The sequence below is a fragment of the Lithobates pipiens genome, unplaced genomic scaffold, assembly GCF_037356315.1.
Source record: "Lithobates pipiens isolate NorthernLeopardFrog02 unplaced genomic scaffold, aLitPip1_a1.2 Scaffold_3, whole genome shotgun sequence".
Lineage (NCBI taxonomy): Eukaryota > Metazoa > Chordata > Amphibia > Anura > Ranidae > Lithobates > Lithobates pipiens.
The window spans coordinates 199663953-199682767 of NW_027507790.1; the positions used below are offsets into that span (position 1 = coordinate 199663953).

The following is an 18815-nucleotide window of genomic DNA, read 5'->3' on the forward strand; positions in this document are numbered from 1 at the left end:
GAAGCGCTCTGCGCAGGCGGAGCTCTGCGGTGTGATTCAGTCGGTGTGCTGCCCCTAAGCTGGCCCCCGGAGGGCATCCTGCCTCGTTGGACATGTGCCTCCTCCTCCTCCTCCTCCTCCTCCTCCTCCTCCCTCCTTCCAGGCACCCACGTGGAGTCAGTGCCCTCATCATCCCCTCCCTCTTCATCGCTGTAGCAAACCTGGCAGTATGCTGCAGCTTGTGGAACATTACTGCCAGATTGCTGTCCTTCTTGAGCATCCCCTCTCTCTGTGCTCACGCTACTGCCTTCCTCTAGCTGAGTGTCATCATCAGAGCCCACCAAACACTGGGCATCCTCCTGGAGCATGTACCCAACACTGTGCTCAAAGAGTTCAGGAGACTCCTCAGGAGGACGTGGTGGGTCTAGGGAAGGAGTCACTGATGATGACATTGAGAGGAGGGACGACGATGTGTTGGCAGCTGCTTTTCTACTACCCTGAGACTGGGTGAGAGAGGATGAGGAGGATGAAGAGGGCTTGGTCATCCACTCTACCAAGTCGTTGGCATGTTGCGGTTCAACATGTCCAGCTGCAGAAAAGAAGGACAAGCATGTCCCATGGCCACGTGCTGATGACAATGCACCGCGTCCCCGACCAGCACTGTTGTCTCTAGACACAGAGCCTGCTTGCCCTTTTTTATCGGCTCGCGCCTGTCTGCCTCTCCTTGCTGGCCTTCCAGACATGGTAATGGCCTGAAGGGAGTTGGGTAAAACAGTAGTTGGGTAGTTTATATTGTGCTGGAGGCACACAACACCCACTAACTCCTGCAGATGCCTTTTTTATAGAACAGCAGAGTTAAAGGGTTATATACAGATGTATACTGTGCTGTGCTGGAAGCACACACAACTTCCAATAACTCCAGCAGATGCCAATCGGGCCCAAATACAGAACAGCTATGTAGGTGGATAATAGCGGTATGTACTGGGTACAGAGTAGGCACACAGCACGCACTATCTCCTGAGTGACACTGCTGACTGCAAGCTCTATTGTTAAAGATGGACCACTAGCTATATAGGTGAGGTGAATATCACGGTGTATACTGCGGTCAGGGCACGCAGACAATAACAAGAAAACAGCAGAGTTAAAGGGGTATATACAGCTGTATACTGTGCTGTGCTGGAGGCACACACAACTTCCAATAACTCCAGCAGATGTCAATCGGGCCCAAATAGAGAACAGCTATGTAGGTGGATAATAGCGGTATGTACTGGGTACAGAGCAGGCACACAGCACACACTTTCTCCTGAGTGACACTGCTGACTGCAAGCTCTATTGTTAAAGATGGACCACTAGCTATATAGGTGAGGTGAATATCACGGTGTATACTGCGGTCAGGGCACGCAGACAATAACAAGAAAACAGCAGAGTTAAAGGGGTATATACAGCTGTATACTGTGCTGTGCTGGAGGCACACACAACTTCCAATAACTCCAGCAGATGTCAATCGGGCCCAAATAGAGAACAGCTATGTAGGTGGATAATAGCGGTATGTACTGGGTACAGAGCAGGCACACAGCACGCACTATCTCCTGAGTGACACTGCTGACTGCAAGCTCTATTGTTAAAGATGGACCACTAGCTATATAGGTGAGGTGAATATCACGGTGTATACTGCGGTCAGGGCACGCAGACAATAACAAGAAAACAGCAGAGTTAAAGGGGTATATACAGCTGTATACTGTGCTGTGCTGGAGGCACACACAACTTCCAATAACTCCAGCAAATGACAATCGGGCTCAAATAGAGAACAGCTATGTAGGTGTATATAGTGGTATGTACTGGGTACAGAGCACGCAGACAGCACGCACTAACACTACTGACTGCAAGCTCTATTATTAAAGCTAGATCACTAGCTATATAGGTGAGGTGAATATAGTGGTGTATACTGCGGTCAGGGCACAGACAGTAACCACTACACAAGAGCAAAATAGTAAATCAGCCAAAAACGATTGGTGTGTAACTGTGTTGAAGGTACACAGAACACCCACTGCTTCAGATGCTAACAAACACTACACGAGGCCGCCTGAAAGGCAGCTTTATATAGTGTGGGGCGTGCACTACACTGTCTGAGCTATGATTGGCCACAGGCAGGATGCCTGTGACCAACCATTGCTCTTCCCGCTACTGGCGCTGCGATTGGCCAAGCATGCGGGGTCACAGTGCATGCTTGGCCAATCGTGAGACAGCAATGCATTGCGCCATCGCAGTGCATTGTGGGCCACACGAATTTTGCCGCGAACGGCCCAAACGTTCGGAATTCGGCGAACGCACGAACGACCGATGTTCGAGTCGAACATGCGTTCGACTCGAACACGAAGCTCATCCCTATACAGTATATAGTACAACTGTGCTGTAATTGCAGAAAAAACAATCTTAATCCTGAGTGTGCAATATATCCCAGTGTATCTCACAGTGTGCAGGATATCCCAGTGTGTCTCACAGTGTGCAGGATATCCCAGTGTGTCTCACAGTGTGCAGGATATCCCAGTGTGTCTCACAGTGTACAAAATGTGAGTAATAATGGAAAAATGTATAATACTGGGATGCTTCAGCTGCAGTAATATTGATGTTATGTACATGGGATAGAGCGGATATTTTGGTTGTTCTGTTGCTGTGTCTTCCAGTCCGGCAGATAATACAGAAACAAGCAGAATTCCTGTGTCCTTCACTTCTGGATATGAAGCAGCCCAGACTGATAATTCCGGATATTTTTGGATGTTTGGCTCATTTTCTTCTAATTCTGTGCAGATGTTTGTGGAAATAAAAGCTCACATGGCCTGCAGTGCCACCCAGTGGCAGATATATATATAGATATATATATATATATATATGTATATACACTATATATATAATGTGTTTGTATGAAATGGACTAAACAACTGTTATTATGACTAAAAGACAACACACACACACACACACACACACACACACACACACACACACACACACACACACACACACATATATAATATATATATATATATATGTGTGTGTGTGTTAGTCTTTTAGTCATAATAACAGTTGTTTAGTCCATTTCATTTAATTCACCCAATGCCTAGACCAAAAATTGACTCTCTTACTGTTTACCCATATGAACCACAAATTGTGACTGTACAATTTCAGCAGGTAAATTGTATAAAATGTATTATATTTGGAATCCCCATATAAAAACGATTTTCTTATTGATATTATTATGAAGTAAAAGCATATATACAGTACCTATTGAGTTCTCCCACTTTTGCCAAGGGCCAGTTTAGGCTTTCTAAAGAAGCAAGCCAGGCTAACCTAGCATTACTGGATCTAGATACTTTAGTCACCAATTATTCAGAATTTAACAATAAATAAACATATGCGAATACCGCTGTCTAAAAAGTCTGTGGGAGAAATGCATCAGCCAGTTACACCGTGTATATTATATTTAAACATAATGCTCAACAAAATTTTTCCAAAACTGTCACACATTCTGTGATATCTTTAGGGTTGAATGTATTTTTATTTATATTTTGATAAAGTAAAATAACATAACCTGAATGAGAAACAGGGAATCAGTACAGAACATATATAACATAGATCATATAGTAAATATGTGGCCTTTTCTAATGAAGTACAGTTAGTCAACATTCAAGTCAAATATTGACATCAGAATGTATCATCAGACATAAACATTAGAACCCTGTGAAAATATATCCAGGAATAATATAGAGAGAGACAGACGTAGGGTGGGGTAGAAAGAAAGAGAGGAAGAGGGTAGGGGAGAAGGAGGAGAGAGGGGAAAACAAGAGAGGGAGTGCAGACTAGCTGCAGAAGAGGGGGGGAGGTGGGGGGGGGGGGTGCTTATCAGACCTTGGTGCAACAAACCCGTTTAGCGGGATTCAGGTAATAAGTCCGGGTCGGCTGTAAGGTGCCAACCTCGCTTTCAGGGAGTCAGAGGTCGAGTAGTCGATCCAAATAAGCCAAAGGACCTTAAATTTGTCAAAAGTATCATTGTCTAGGGCAGTGATGGCAAACCTTGGTACCCCAGATGTTTTGGAACTACATTTCCCATGATGCTCAACTACACTGCAGAGTGCATGAGCATCATGGGAAATGTAGTTCAAAAACATCTGGGGTGCCAAGGTTCACCATCACTGGTCTAGGGCTATTATCTCCTCCATGCGCATGATATCGTTGACCATGGAGACACAGATTTCCAGGGGTGGGGTGGTAGTAGATTTCCAGAACAGGGGTATAAGTTGTCTGGCAGCTGATAGGAAAAATGGTAACAGAGAGTGCTTCTGAGAGGCTATCGATCCTGGGAGCATGGACAGTAAGGCTATTTCTGGGGTGGGCGATAATGTTCGGTCATATAGGCTGTTGTATATGGCAAAAAAATGCGACCATAGGGGCTGTATTGCTGCACATTCCCACCAGATGTGTAGGTAACTACCCTCTGCCACTCCACATCTCCAGAATGAGGGAGATACAGACGGAAATATTTTATGAAGAGTTTGAGGATCTCTATACCATCGGGAGAGGAGTTTAAAAAAAATCCTGGGTATAGCAGGATATAGAGGATTTATGGGTAAAGTGGAATGATTTTTGCCAGTCCACTAAAGGAAGATCCCTGCCCAGGTCTGTAGACCACTTCCTGGTGTAAGAAGGGGGTTGAACATGTAGCAGTGCATGTTGTAGAGACTACAAAGAGGAGAGTAGGTGTCTAGGTGTTTCTGAGAGAGAGCACAGCTGTTCGAATCCTATTAAAGGCTTCACAGATGACAACCAGTGACAGGTGGGGAGGGGGGGAGATATCAAAGGCAAACATGCCACTGTGTAGGCCAATGTAGAGTTGGTCTTGATTATCTCCAGTTTGGTTATCTATGAACTGGAGGTCAATTTTTTTTTTCAAATTTGGTGCAATAATTGTGCCACTTAGAAGAAGAGCTGCTATTAAGAACTACTTGAATCTGCCGTGCATGCCAGTAAAGCTACCTAAAGGGTGGCAATGATTTTTTAATCTGGCACAGGCCACTTTAAAGGGCCATAGCGCCATATCTTATCTGATTACCAAACGCTACACATACTACTTCTTCGTTCATTACACCTATACCCAAATTGTGTGACCTTTTCCATTAACTACCTATTTAATGCTCTCTAGCATTGGTGCCCTAATGACATCCTCCTACTAGAACCCAAATGTGCCAAATGTGGCAGAGGACCACAAAAAGGTATTTGATCTAGATTTGACCACCGTCCTTATACCCAACACACTGATCTTCACCATAGGGGAAACACATAAACTCTGTCTCAGCTCCCACCTTAGGAAACAGTGGAATCAACATATCACAGACCTCTTAACAAACTTGAGACCTTGCATAAAAAGATAAAGACCACAAATATATCTGCAGGACTGACTTTTCTCAGAACCCAACTCAAATCACATTTCCTTGAAGGAGCTAAAGCCACCCTGATCAAGTGCAGAACAGTAACCAATGCAGTAAGTAATTCGCCAATGCCCTCTGGCATCAGAGAACAAAAAACATTTGTTCGCGCCATAGTCACCAATGACAGTACTATGATGTCCTTTACAACTAAGATTTGGAACACCTTTAGATTACTATGCTAAATTTTACAACCTATCCACTAACAGAAGCACCCCTTAGACACCACTACACAAAAAGCGAATTAGGTCCTACCTAACCAAATCAAGCATGCCAACATTAGACACCCAGAGAACTGCTCTCCTGGAGCAATCAATCACATTGCTAGAGTCCGTGTTAATGACCAAATACTCTAAATCCAGCAATACCCCAGGCCCTGATGGGTTCTGTCACGTACCTGGTTATTTAGCCCGATATGCAGATGGAGGCCTCTCTTACAATCCTGACTTGCGCCCCCTGGTAGAGCAGACAGGAGGCACAGGAGTGCAGGACAGCACGAGTGCCTGGCAGGATCAACAGCTGGTATGCAGTTCTGATGCTTCGGACGTAGCTGGAACAGCAGGTGGAATGCAGCAGACAGGAAGCTGAAGCTGAGAAACAAGCACTCACAGGATTCGGATGGATGGTCCCAGGGATGAAGACACAGGTAGGTCAGGCAGGCCGGGTCATACACAGGAAGGCGGTACTGGAACAGGTGCAGAAGGCAAAGGGAAGGTCACTAGGCAAACCAGGTCAGTAACAGACTGGTGCAGATTAGCCAAGGGACCAGGCAGGAGAGAAGTCGTGGACAAGCCGGGGTCAGATGCAGGCGGATGGCAAGGATGGTCACAAGGAAAGCGGGTAGTCACAGGATCAGGAACACTGGAAACAAACAGGAAATGCTGTAGATCTGGCAGCAAGAATCCTCTGCCTTGACAGGGTTTAAATAGCGCTTCTGGCGCCAATGGCCGTGGAACTACTACTCCCAGCAAGCCTTTCCTGACAGGTTCCTATTACAAACTCTCACCCAAACCCCAATGCCCTAGCCACCCACATGTCAATTATACTGAGGCAGACCCTCATTGGGGCTCTAACTACAAATTCATCTGTCTTCTCAATGTAGACCTTAAATTCCTTAAATTCTTTGTCAAAATCCTGGCCCTCCCTCTGAGTTTCTATTTCCTGAACTTCATCCACCAGGACTAGGTGGGCTTTATGCCCATCAAAAGAGGTCCATGATGGTACTTCATGTCTCACCTTTGAAATGATAGGACTGGTCCTGCAGATGCATGCCTGCAGAAAAAGTCTGGCTAAATCTAGTCTTCTTTGCATGCCTCCTCTCCCTTGCCATTTTTATTTTGACACTAGAACCCTTTTGAGAACCACTAGGTAAACCTGGACACTAACAGGTATCTCTCTAAGCCCTTGTACACATGGTCGGACATTTCGACAACCAAATCCGTTGGATTTTGTCCGTCGGATTCTGTCCGTCGGATCTGAAACTGTTGCATACACACGGTCGGACTAAGTTGTCGAAAAATCTGATCATTCAGAATGTGATGACGTAATTTCGTTACGATGGGACTACATTCAGGCTAGTAGCCAATAGCTTTGATGTAGGAATTTGATCTGAGCATGCGTGGCACTTGGTCCGATCAAAATTCTCTACACATGATCGGAGTATGTCCAATCGGACCAGTTGGTCGGAAAATATTTCCAACAAGTTGGAAAATTGGGTCCGACGGATATTCCGACGGAATCAGTCCGATGCATACCACACACAGTCGGATTATCCGACAACACGGTCCGATAGGACACATTCCGACGGATTCTCCGACCATGTGTACAAGGGCTTAGAAATAGTAATATGACTAGATATTCATTTTAACAACCCTGTCATTACCAGCCCCAATCCTGCAGCTGAATTCTCAGCACATTGGGAACTGTCTAATTTTGACAAACTATCAAAAGTGAAAGCTATGAAGTTAATATTCACAGGTGGAACTTTATGCAGGCTTAAGACAAACTTCTGTTTCAGATGGGCTCTCTCCTACATTGACTACCTAGACAGCTAACTGCCATACAAACTTTCACAACATTTCACATTTAACTTTTCCTCCCCAATAATAATTTTTCAAATTCACACCCCGTACATCAACTGCACAAACTAAAATATTAAGTGTTTCATTACTGAGACTAATGCCCCATACACACTATCAGATTTTCTGCTGATTTTTTCCTTCAGGTTTACTAAAACCATGTAGTGTAAGGGCCTGCCTGATTGCATACAAATTGAAACTCCTAAGGTTTGACCTCATATTATATGGTTTCGGTAAATCTGAAGGAAAAACTCAGCAGAAAAACTGATAGTATGTATGGGGCTTTATTGGGGAAGTGGCTTGGAGATGTGACACACATCCTCTGGACCTGTCCAGCCCTACATGCTTTCTGGACTCAGGTCCCCAAACATTTCATGGCAAACCCCATACCAAAGGAGCTTGCATTATCTCCTACACCACAATGCACTACCTATTAAAGTATACAATTGATTGTGATCTATACCTGGTCAATATAGCACATGCCTGAATTACTGCACTATGGAAGTGCCCTTATCCACCCAGCCACTATTCAACAGTGGTTCCACCTTATTGATGATAACCACATAGAAGACCTCACCAGCTCCACTAAAGGTACTTGGCACTGCTAGTTAGTCGCCTTCTTCACAGAACAATATAAAAGCCTCATCGCCCAGCCGTTTTCCCACAATGACACACTCATAACTCCTCTTGAAACTCCCCCCACATCAAGCACTACCTGACAGCCTTCCATTCTCTTCCTCTCTCCTTTTCTATCTTCACTGACACCCCAGCTTCCTGCTACCCCTCTCCCTCCCCTATACCCTTCCTCTCTTTCTCAACCAAGTGTGGGGTCTCCAGGTAACCCCCTCTAGCACAACCCTTCTCCCCTTCCATGCTTCCCTTGTCTACTGGTCTGTTGCCCCTCACTCCCCCTATTAAAGTGGAACTACACTGCATCTGAGCACCACAAACAAAAAATGCTATTAAATTCATTTTTAATATTCAAAACGTATATATTCAAATCAAACTCATCCATCCATCTATGTCTCCTTCACCTTGCTAAGAAAACACTTTTAAAAACACTCCCTAGCATTTCTGGCTGTGGCCATCTTGAGTAAGGGCAGATGATTCGTATAACCTTTATTTCCACTTAGCTCAGGAGGGGTGCTTGGCTAAGAAATCCCCTCCTTCCCTCCCGAAGACTCCTGGGATGTATGACATTATTTGCCTAGGCCTGCAAACCAGGAAATAACTGAAATATAAAATAAAATTGCTTGAGAGAGTAAAGTTTTGCTTTGAGTTCCATCCTCAACACACTTCCTTCTAACTTCTCTAAATCCAGTGCCCAACCCTCCTTTCCACCGCATTTGTTTCCTTTGCCAGAGCATCCCCCTTAACACCATTGTTTTACAAGAGTTTATTTGTATGATCTCCCAGTATAACTTTGCCTTTCTTTTTTATACAGTATAATGTTTAACCAGTGTATATTGTGGACAATATATCTGATACTCTGCCATTTCTTGATGCTACTTTTAAAATTAAAAAACATACAAAAAAAAAACACTTCCCATCTTTTGTGCTTTAAAAAATAAAGACAATGCTTTTTTTAATTCTAAAATTCCACTTTTAAAAAAAAGTCAAATATTTGACGTGGCACAGCTAAATTTTTTGCATAGAATAAGTATGGTACTTTATGTGAAGCAAATTGCAAATACTTCAAGCGCCTTTGATATGTTTTTGTTTCGGTATTTCTCTCTTTTTTTTTTTTTTACAGATAATATTTATTTATTTATAAGGTTATATTTTAAAATGTGTGTGGTATCCAAAGAGGCAATGTATTTTACAACTACAGTTGTTCTTTAAGTCCACATTCCCTGCAGATTTAAAATGAATGCCTAATTCCTTTTATTTTTTAATATCTCCCTGCAACATTCTCCTGGTAGTTTTAAAAATACCAGTGAATGTTTCTGGGAAATGTGGGCAGACACAGGCATTCTAATGTGCCAACTGCAGTAAACTCATTTTATGCCAAAAAGGCCCCATACACATTGGTGTTAGCGGAATAAAACCTAACACAGATATACACAAATATAACAGAAATGCAAATAATAAGACAAGATTTCTATGAGGATTGTGTTTGGCTATAAGACAAAAAAAAACATAACTTTATAAAATTTTACAGAAAAGTTTTGCAAAACTCATATAAAAAAAAAATGGTATTAAAAAATAAAGAAAATAGAATTGTAAACAAAAATAAAATAATAAAAATAGCAAAGCCCCCAAAACGGCTCCTAAAAAATTGGTAAAAATAAATAAAGAAAGAAATAGAATAATACAAATAAAAACTACTGACACCATGCACTACCCTACTGACACCAATCTCTGCCCTACTGATGGCATCAATATATATATATATATGTGTGTGTGCATGTTTTTGAGCTTTGATGTGAACACCCTAATGCAATAGGCTGTGCACACCTATGATACTTACGCATGTCCAGCTTTAGACAAAGATTCCCACAGCGGGTAAGTATGGCGTGTGAGCTGTTTGGCCAGCGGATTGCACTGTAACCTGGTTTAGAAGACAAGCACTATGCTGAATGATCATTGATTTCTTCACACTTTCAAAGTATCTTCTGTTATTTGTCTGATAAGTGGTTTTGTTACCTTTTTCTAGACGGTCAACAATGTGTAACCAACCATCCATCAATAAAGCAAGCATACCAGGTTTGTGGTTTTACAATATTTACTATAAAATAATACATATTGTTGTGAAGTGCATATCATTTTTCATTGTCTAAATCCAGCCAAATTTCTGCCAGAGAGATTAAAGGGGTGCAGCATGTAGTTCCACATTACTGTCTGTGATTCAGGTACTCTATGTGGCTTGAAGGTGTATGTCAGCACTGGAACACATTGTCTGCTCGTTTGTATGGAATTGCCTGAGATTTGCTGTCACTGGGAAGAGTTACATTCACATATGGTTAATGCGGATTTGTACTTTAAATTAGAACTTTCGTCATTTTAGTTCTTTGATAATGGACCTCAAGTTTATATTTGTAGCTTGCTTTGGAAATACAGCTAATAAGTAGATCGGCACCTGTCCTTAAAGTGTTACTAAACCCACAACAGTAAAATCAGTCTGTATTTGCAGTAAAAGCATGTTTGTTATACTCACTGTGGAACCTAAGGGGTTAATCCTCTGCATTGTGTAAAAAAAAAAAAAGCTGTCTTCCACTGTCCCCAATCCATCTCCTGATATTACAGAGCCTTGGGGGCATCCTGCACATGCTCAGTTTTGTGTGTATTGTTAGAGGGCTTTTTTTTCTGGAAGGGTTCATGTGATCAGCACGGGGCCAATCAGCACTGTCCAGACAGAGGGTCAGAGGTCATGCAGCCTCATAGGACAATCAGAGGAGAATAACAATTCCTCCTACAAGCTTTAACCAGTGCTCAGCTGGGCACTGATAGAAGTTATAAGACTGCTATATACTGCGATATATCAGAAACTATATTTAGCAGTTTATATTTACTAAAATAATTGCATTTCCATGTTCTGTGCACTGTGGGAGACTAGGTATAATGAATGCAGGGTCCTGAGTTTAGTAACACTTTATAATATGGGTTTGTGTGCTGCCTTCTCCGTATCTCACTAATTGACATCCAGATTCAGTCTGGAGCAGAGCATGCAAGGCTCCCACTGTATCTTCCTTTTTTCCTGATTAAGGCTTGATATGAAAGCATGGAGACAGAAAAAAAAACCTTACATATGTATTTTCCTACAGATGAGTTCATTTTTTTGGGATCATTTTACTGATATGAATAGTGAAAATTAGGTTGTACTTTAATAGGAATTGTGAAAACTTTGTAGCCATAAAGTAACCCTGTAATGACAGAAGTACACAGGCTGCTGTTGCTGACCTCCTTCTGAAAATGCTAGTTGCCCAACTGGCTTTCTCAGAGTTTAATATTGTCTGAGTCATTAATGTACCGTAAATATGTAACTGTCCTTTTTCATGTAATATCATGTATTTGTATATACAGTGGAACCTTGGTTAATGAGTAACATGGTTAACGAGTGTTTTGAAAGACGAGCAACTTTTCTTTTTTTTTTAATCCTGACTCGCTTTGCGAGGGTTGTCTGTGAAAACGAGCAGAATTCAAGCTAATGAGGTGTGCAGTACCACATTTGACCAGATGTGCGGGGGCGCCGGTGACACTCGGAACGGTTCGGAGCCGTTCGGAAATACTCAGAATCACTCGAAAATACTCGGAAACATTCGGAAATACTCCATTCCCAAGTATTTCCGAGCCTTTCCGAGGGTTTCTGAGTTCAGCCGAGCTGTCCCTGAATATTTCTGAGGCTCTCCGGTGCCCCCTCACCTTTGGCCACATGCGGTTTTGCATGCAATAGACGTCAATGCAGAACAAATTATCTTCTTTTCCATTGACTTCTATGGGGAAACTTGCTTTGATATGCGAGTGCTTTGGATTACAAGCATTCTCCTGAAACAGATTATGCTCATAATCCAAGGTTCCACTGTACTAGTTCTGATTTGATGAAGCAGAAAGTGCAGAAGCCATAGAATCAATAACATAGCCAAGCATATTGCATTTTTTTAAACTACGTCAGCAGTAACAAGTATATTTCTGTGATGCAATCTTCCACTTGCCCTATGTCTGTTACTGAGATATATATGAGGGAAAGACTATGGGTTGTAGCATATACAGAGTGTGATGGAGATGTAGGCACCATTTGAGCCTCAGTAGGTCGGAGAGCAGAGCTTCATCTCCAGTATGGTCTTATTGATGGCTAAATACAATGAAAAGGACATGAAGAGTGGAAGGTGGGTATTTGTTCAGATGCCACCTTTAGGGCTTATTCAGACAGGCAACCAGTCCCGTCCTCTGTGCTGAGCCACTGTCTGCTGTGTGTGCATGCACCTTTGAGTTGCCTGCAGGTAATCCATAGAAGTAAATGCAGCAGCTGTGCAAATGCATGTTAAAATGCATGACATGCAGAAAAAAGCAGGTGATCCAAACGCAGACACCATGCATTTAGATCCGTGCACTGCATGTCCAAATTTGTGTCTATGCAGCGGCCTGCAAGCAGCTTCGAGGTGGATGCGCAGGCAGTGACTCTGCTTGGAGAATGGGACCCAGCACCCGTGTAAATAAGCCCTTATGATTTCATTTGCATGGGTATAGGTGTATTTTTGTCACCAAATGTAGGTCCTTGCTGGCAGAGCTAGCAGAAGATCCTGCGTAAAGTACATGACTAAAGATTCTTACAGCACTTAGACACATAGGAAGGTTGATTTACTAAAGGCAAATATACAGTGCACTGCAAATGCAGTTGCTTTAGATCTGAGGGGAAGATCTAAAAATTAGGTGAAGCTCTGCTGATTTTTATTATCCAATCATGTGCAAGCAAAAATGCTGTTTTTTATTTTCCTTGCAAGTTCCCCTCAGATCTAGAGCAACTGCATTTACGGTACACCGACTATTTACCTTTAGTGAATCAACCCCACAGTTCTTCAAAAGGCTTTATGTATGTAAGTGTGCTAACTTTTGCATATATTTATGCGAGTTTACTTGCATTTAGACGCATTAAATCTGCAGATATTTACGGTCCCAGACACAGCTGTGTCCTACTTTTTTGTACTATACTAAAAGTAGTACACATTTTTGTTTGTAGACACAGCTGTCATTATTTTATAAAACTTGCATATCCACAGCCTTCAGGTGGGGGCTGAGGACTTATAGGGGGGCAGCAACCTATTACACACCTTAGCGCGGCTGTTCTTTTTAGCATTTTTTATTTTACAGCTGTGTGTATAATCCCGTTGATTCCTATAGCACTGCATTGAATGCATACAAAACTATGGTGTATGCATCTAAATGCAATGTAATAGACTTCTGTGTATGAGCCCAAAAAGATCTTAAAGTGGAACTTCAGTCATTTTTTCATCTTTCCATCTATTAAATCCTCTGCCCTTGTTGCTTTAACTTTGGACATTAAAACATTTTTTTCTTTCTGCCAGTAAATACCTTATACAGCCCACTTCCTGTTTCTTGCCTGGTAAAAAGCCTAGGCTTATGACTTCATGCACAGCTCTCTTGTGAGAGTTTGCCAGGAAGGGAGGGGAGTGAGTCATAAGAGGGCCAGTGAGAGCTGCGGCGCTGGAGGTGTGCCTCTGTGTGTCTGTGTAAATCCAGGAAGTGATCAGGCAGTAGCTTCAGCTGCCCACAGTTAGAATGGTTGCCTCAGCGGAGGGAGATTTCTCCAGCATAATTTAGCAAGTACAGAATCACAGTATATATAAAATAATATGCAAAGTGGTTGGAGGGAAGCTTCAGAATGGCAAAGATGTTTTTATTACAAATTATGTGAGCAGACTGCTGTTGCTCTTTAAATAATAAACTTTCAGAAATGGAGCACAGGGCAAGGTTGTCTGAATGGAAAAGTGAAAAATATTTTCCCTTGAGAGGTTTCTTTGTTTTGTGTGAGCCACTAAGATGGCATTTTTATGCTTCAAAATATATCTTGGAGATGCTTTTGCTTTTATTGCAATATTTTTTTGTGATTTATATAATACTTGAGATGAGTGAAGAATTGTGCTTGACATTAGTTGTCACATGGATCTAATGGTATTAATTTACCAAAGGAATAGAGACGATCCACTTACCGTAGGATATTTGGTGAACTTTAATCATTCAGTTATGTGAAAGCAAAAATCTTTTTCTTTTTTTTTTTTGCACAACTGAGGCCAATCAACTTTATGTTCTAAGGCAGAACAATACATAATTATGGCGTGCAAAGGAGCGAGAACTATACCAACCTATCAGGTTTAATATTACTGAAGTCAGATCGGTAAAAGGAGGATTGTTCAACAGTCAGACTTACAATATGTTTTCCACTTTGTCTCATAAAAAATAAATGCAGGACAATCGGTAGTAAGAGATAGACATAGGTAGCGATTTTGAGGACTATTATCAAACATTTTATGTCAGTGGTAATGGAGTGACAGTATTTAATGGGCTTTTCCCACAAATGCTGTCTCTAAGCAGAAGGTTTCCTTTTTTTCAAAGTGTCTGAAATAAGAACTGTCTGTTACTACAGAGAACTGGTGTGTATTGTTTTTAGGAGTTCATATTTTAAACAATTTTAAATAAAATGGCCCAATACAGGGGCAGACTGACCATTCGGGCACTGCCCGAGGGCCCCATGCCACTAAGGGGCCCCATCAGGGTTGCCAGCCTCAATAAAACCAGGGACAGTATGTCAAAATCTGTTTTTTTTAAATCCCAAGATTATAGCTGCTTCGCCTCTCCAGTACCTTTTCAGTGTGTGTATGTGTTTCTGTATGTGTATACTATGTGTGTATATTGTGTGTCTGTGTGTGTATACTGTATGTGTGTGTGTGTATACTGTGTGGCCCCATAATCTTCTATTGCCCAGGGGCCCCATAATCTCCTATTGCCTGGGGGCCCCATAATCTTCTCCTATTGCCCAGGGGCTCTATAATCTCCTATTGCTCGGGGGCCCCATGAGTTGTCAGTCTGCCCTTGCCCAATACAGAGTTTTCTTCTATTTCCTAAAGTAGTTCATAATAAATAGTCACTTATAGGCCTCATGCACACTGGACGTTAAAAAATGCGCGTGAGCCACGTTTCTGATCGTTTAGCGAGGTTTATCAGCGCTTATGAGCGTTTGGCGTTTTTTGTGGTCAAAACGACTCCTGAACGCAATTTTATGGTGTTCAGAAAACAGCCCATAAACTCCACTGCTGATAAAAGTTCAAAAACGTCCATGTGTGCATGGACACATAGGATAACATGGAGGGGAGTTTATGGGCTGCTAAAAAAAACGCTCAAACTCCAAAAAAGGGCAGTTTATGAGCTTCAGTGTGCATGGAGCCTAATGCCCCGTACACACGGTCGGATTTTTCGACTGAAAGTGTTAGATGGGAGCTTTTTGGAATTTCCGTCACACAAAATTTGAGATCTGGATCTGAAATTTTCGGACAACAGTTGGAAATTCCGATCGCGTGTACACAATTCTGACACACAAAGTTTGATGCATGCTCGAAATCAAGCAGAAGAGTATCCCCTCACAGTTAGTACACATGAGGTAACACAGTGGCTGTTGAACTTAATTTTTCTCGGCTCGTCGCACGTGTTGTAGGTCACTGCGTTTTTGACATTCGCAATTTCCGACCAACTTGTGTGACCGTGTGTATGCAAGACAAGTTTGAGCCAACATCCGTCGGAAAAAATCCATGGATTTTGTTGTCGGAATTTCCAATCGTGTGTATGGAGTAGTAGTGTTACATTGGTTGTTGATACCTATAATTTGTTATTGCTGGTCATGAGCACATGTTAATGAAAATGTAAAACTGTAATAATGCCTTATTTAATTTGTTAAATTTGATGTAAAGGCAAATGTGTCTTTTTTATTTTTTTTGTTTAGTTCTGTATAGAATGGGGAGATTCACTCCTCTGTTTGTGCCGGTGTCATGTCAAATAGTGTCCCCCGTCGGATTGTGTCCGCTGTGTACTGCGCATGTGCAGTACACAAGACAAGCAGATTCCGAAAATATCCAAAGATGAACGGCGCCTGCGCCGTGAGTCCAGGTTCAAGCCCCACCATCCAAGTGGGCATAGAGTTAGAATAAAAAGAGCCGAGCGAAGCGAGGCCGTGCCTGAAGTGTGGCAAGCGAAGCGAGCCCGCTAGGGGCCCTCTAATATGTGCAGCCCTATGTCCACTTGGATGGTGGGGCTTGCACCCGGACTCACGGTGCAGGCGCCATTCATCTTCTGAGATTTTCGGAATTTCCTTGTGCTCCGTACTGCGCAAGCGCTGCGCCTGCGCAGTACACAGAGGACACTATTCGATAGGTGGACATTTTTGGACAGAACACTGGTGATCATGTCACTGAGACAGAAAGTGAAGGTAAAATCCAACATTTTAGTGTTGTCACCAGAGCAGAACATGAGGGAGAATCCTCCAATGGGGACACCTCCTCCTATGACAACTCTTCTAAGTTGGAATTTGTTCACTTTAGATACATTTCCTCTCATTTCCTGTATATATAAAACGTATTTCAAGTTTACATTTATATTAATATTTGGTCAGTAACATTGAAAATTAGTTGTGGTTGGTTTACATTGCAGTTGTCTTTATTGGTGGTAGTAATACTAACAAGAATAATAGTTACTGTAGTAGTAGTTAAAGTATGAGTGGAGGTGGATTAGAACACCTGTCAGTTTTTATTGCTGTCTGTACCACCGTTAGAGAGATTTATCTTCTCTATTTGTGCTGTTTACCGTTATCATTGAAAGTAAAAGAAAATCCAACATATTTGGTTGTCCCCAGAAAAGTAATAGAGGGGAAATCTTCCAATGGGGACACTAGTTCTGGTGATCTGGGGGTCCCCAAGGAATTCCCATAATTTGCATGCACATGGCTGGCAGTGATCTCGTGTACGAGAACCAGCAGAGGGATTTGTGTGTGTAAACTGACAAATCACTGTCCTGTCAGAAGAGAGGAGACAGATTGTGTGTTCCTACTAAGTAGGAACAACGATCTGTCTCCTCTCCTAGTCATTCCAATCCCCTCACAGTTAGTACACATGAGGGAACACACATTTAACCCCTTGATCGCCCCCTAGTGTTAACCCCTTCCTTGCCAGTGACATTTGCACAGTAATCAGTGCATATTTATAGCAGTGATTGCTTTATAGATGTCAATGGTCCCAAAAATGTGTCAAAAGTGTCCGATCTGTCCGTCACAATGTCACAGTACCGCTAAAAATCACAGATCACCGCCATTACTAGTACAAAATAAATAAATAAAAATGCCATAAATCTTTCCCATAGTTTGTAGACGCTATAACTTTTGTGTAAACCAATCAATATGCGCTTATTGCGTTTTTTTTTTTTTTTACCAAAAATATGTAGAAGAATATATATTGGCCTAATCTGATGAAGAAATTTGTTTTTTTAAAACATTTTTGGTGAAATTTATTATTTTATTAGTAAAAAATATTGTTTTTTTTGTTTTGTTTTTTAAATTGTCACTCTTTTTTTGTTCATAGCACAAAAAATAAAAACCACAGAGGTGATCAAATACCACTAAAAGAAAGCTCTATTTGTGAGAAAGGATGGGTACAGCATCGCACAACCGTGTAATTGTCAGTTAAAGCAACACAGTGCCAAATTGTAAAAAGTGCTCTGGTCAGGAAGGGGGTAAAATCTTCCGGGGTTGAAAAAACCACTTAAGGACCGGAAGGATTTGCCCCCTTAATGACAGGCCATTTTTTTTTCCTCACAAATAGAACTTTCTTTTGGTAAAATTTGATCACCTCTGCAGTTTTTATTTTTTGCGCTATAAACAAAAAAAGACCGACAATTTAAAAAATATATATATTTTTTTACTTTTTGCTATAATAAATATCCTCAAAAATGTTAAAAAAAAAACTAATTTCTTCCTTAGTTTTGGCCAATATGTATTTTTCTACATATTTCGGTGAAAAAATTGCAATAAGTGTATATTGATCGTTTGTTTGTGCAAAAGTTATAGCAACTACTAGGACATATCGGACACTTTTGACACTTTTTTGGGACATTGACATTTATACTACATTTTGTAGAGTCAGTTTTTCAATTGACATAGTTTTGCTATGCTGCACAACCAGGAAAATGGCACGATTATTTTCTGGTTCAAAAACTCGTTTTTTTATGCCATTTCCTTTTCTTTAGGGATCAGGTTGGTATTAAAACTGAACCAGAAGGTAGCAGTGTGATCATCCTGATTGGGCAGAGGTCTGTGGATCATGGGGTGAAGATCCTTTGTCAGATAAAACAGGATATACAGTATATGCTTGTCAACTGTTCAGCTGTTTGGCTAGATTAGTTTCACCTTCACTCCGCGGTAACACAGTTTACACCATTTTTCAGTAAGTGATTGTAGCAATAATATTATTATTATTATTATACACGATCTATATAGCGCCAACAGTTTACACAGCGCTTTACAATGTAGAGGGGGGAAAGCACAATTACAGTACAGTTCAATACAGAAGGGACAGGAGGGCCCTGCTCATAGAGATTACATTCTAAAGGGAGGGGGTGGTGGTAAAAAAGGTAATAGATGTGGGGAATGATTTGATGGGGTTGTTAGGTGGGTGTGGGAAAGGCTTCCCTGAATAAGTGAGTTTTCAGGGATCTCCTAAAGGTGGACAGGTTAGAGGCTGATCAGATATACTGGGGCAGGGAGTTCTAGAGGATGGGAGAGGCT

The 18815-nt window shown here is 41.7% G+C and overlaps 1 protein-coding gene across 2 annotated transcripts in view; it reads left to right on the forward strand.

The window, feature by feature from the left end:
- Nucleotides 1-18815, forward strand: part of PDE4D (phosphodiesterase 4D) — a 756150-nt gene that overhangs the window by 467669 nt on the left and 269666 nt on the right. For both annotated transcript variants that reach the window (XM_077462687.1, XM_077462686.1), the window contains exon 5: nt 10191-10240. In XM_077462687.1, the coding sequence (XP_077318813.1) occupies nt 10191-10240 (50 nt within the window). The remainder of the gene's footprint in view (nt 1-10190; nt 10241-18815) is intronic.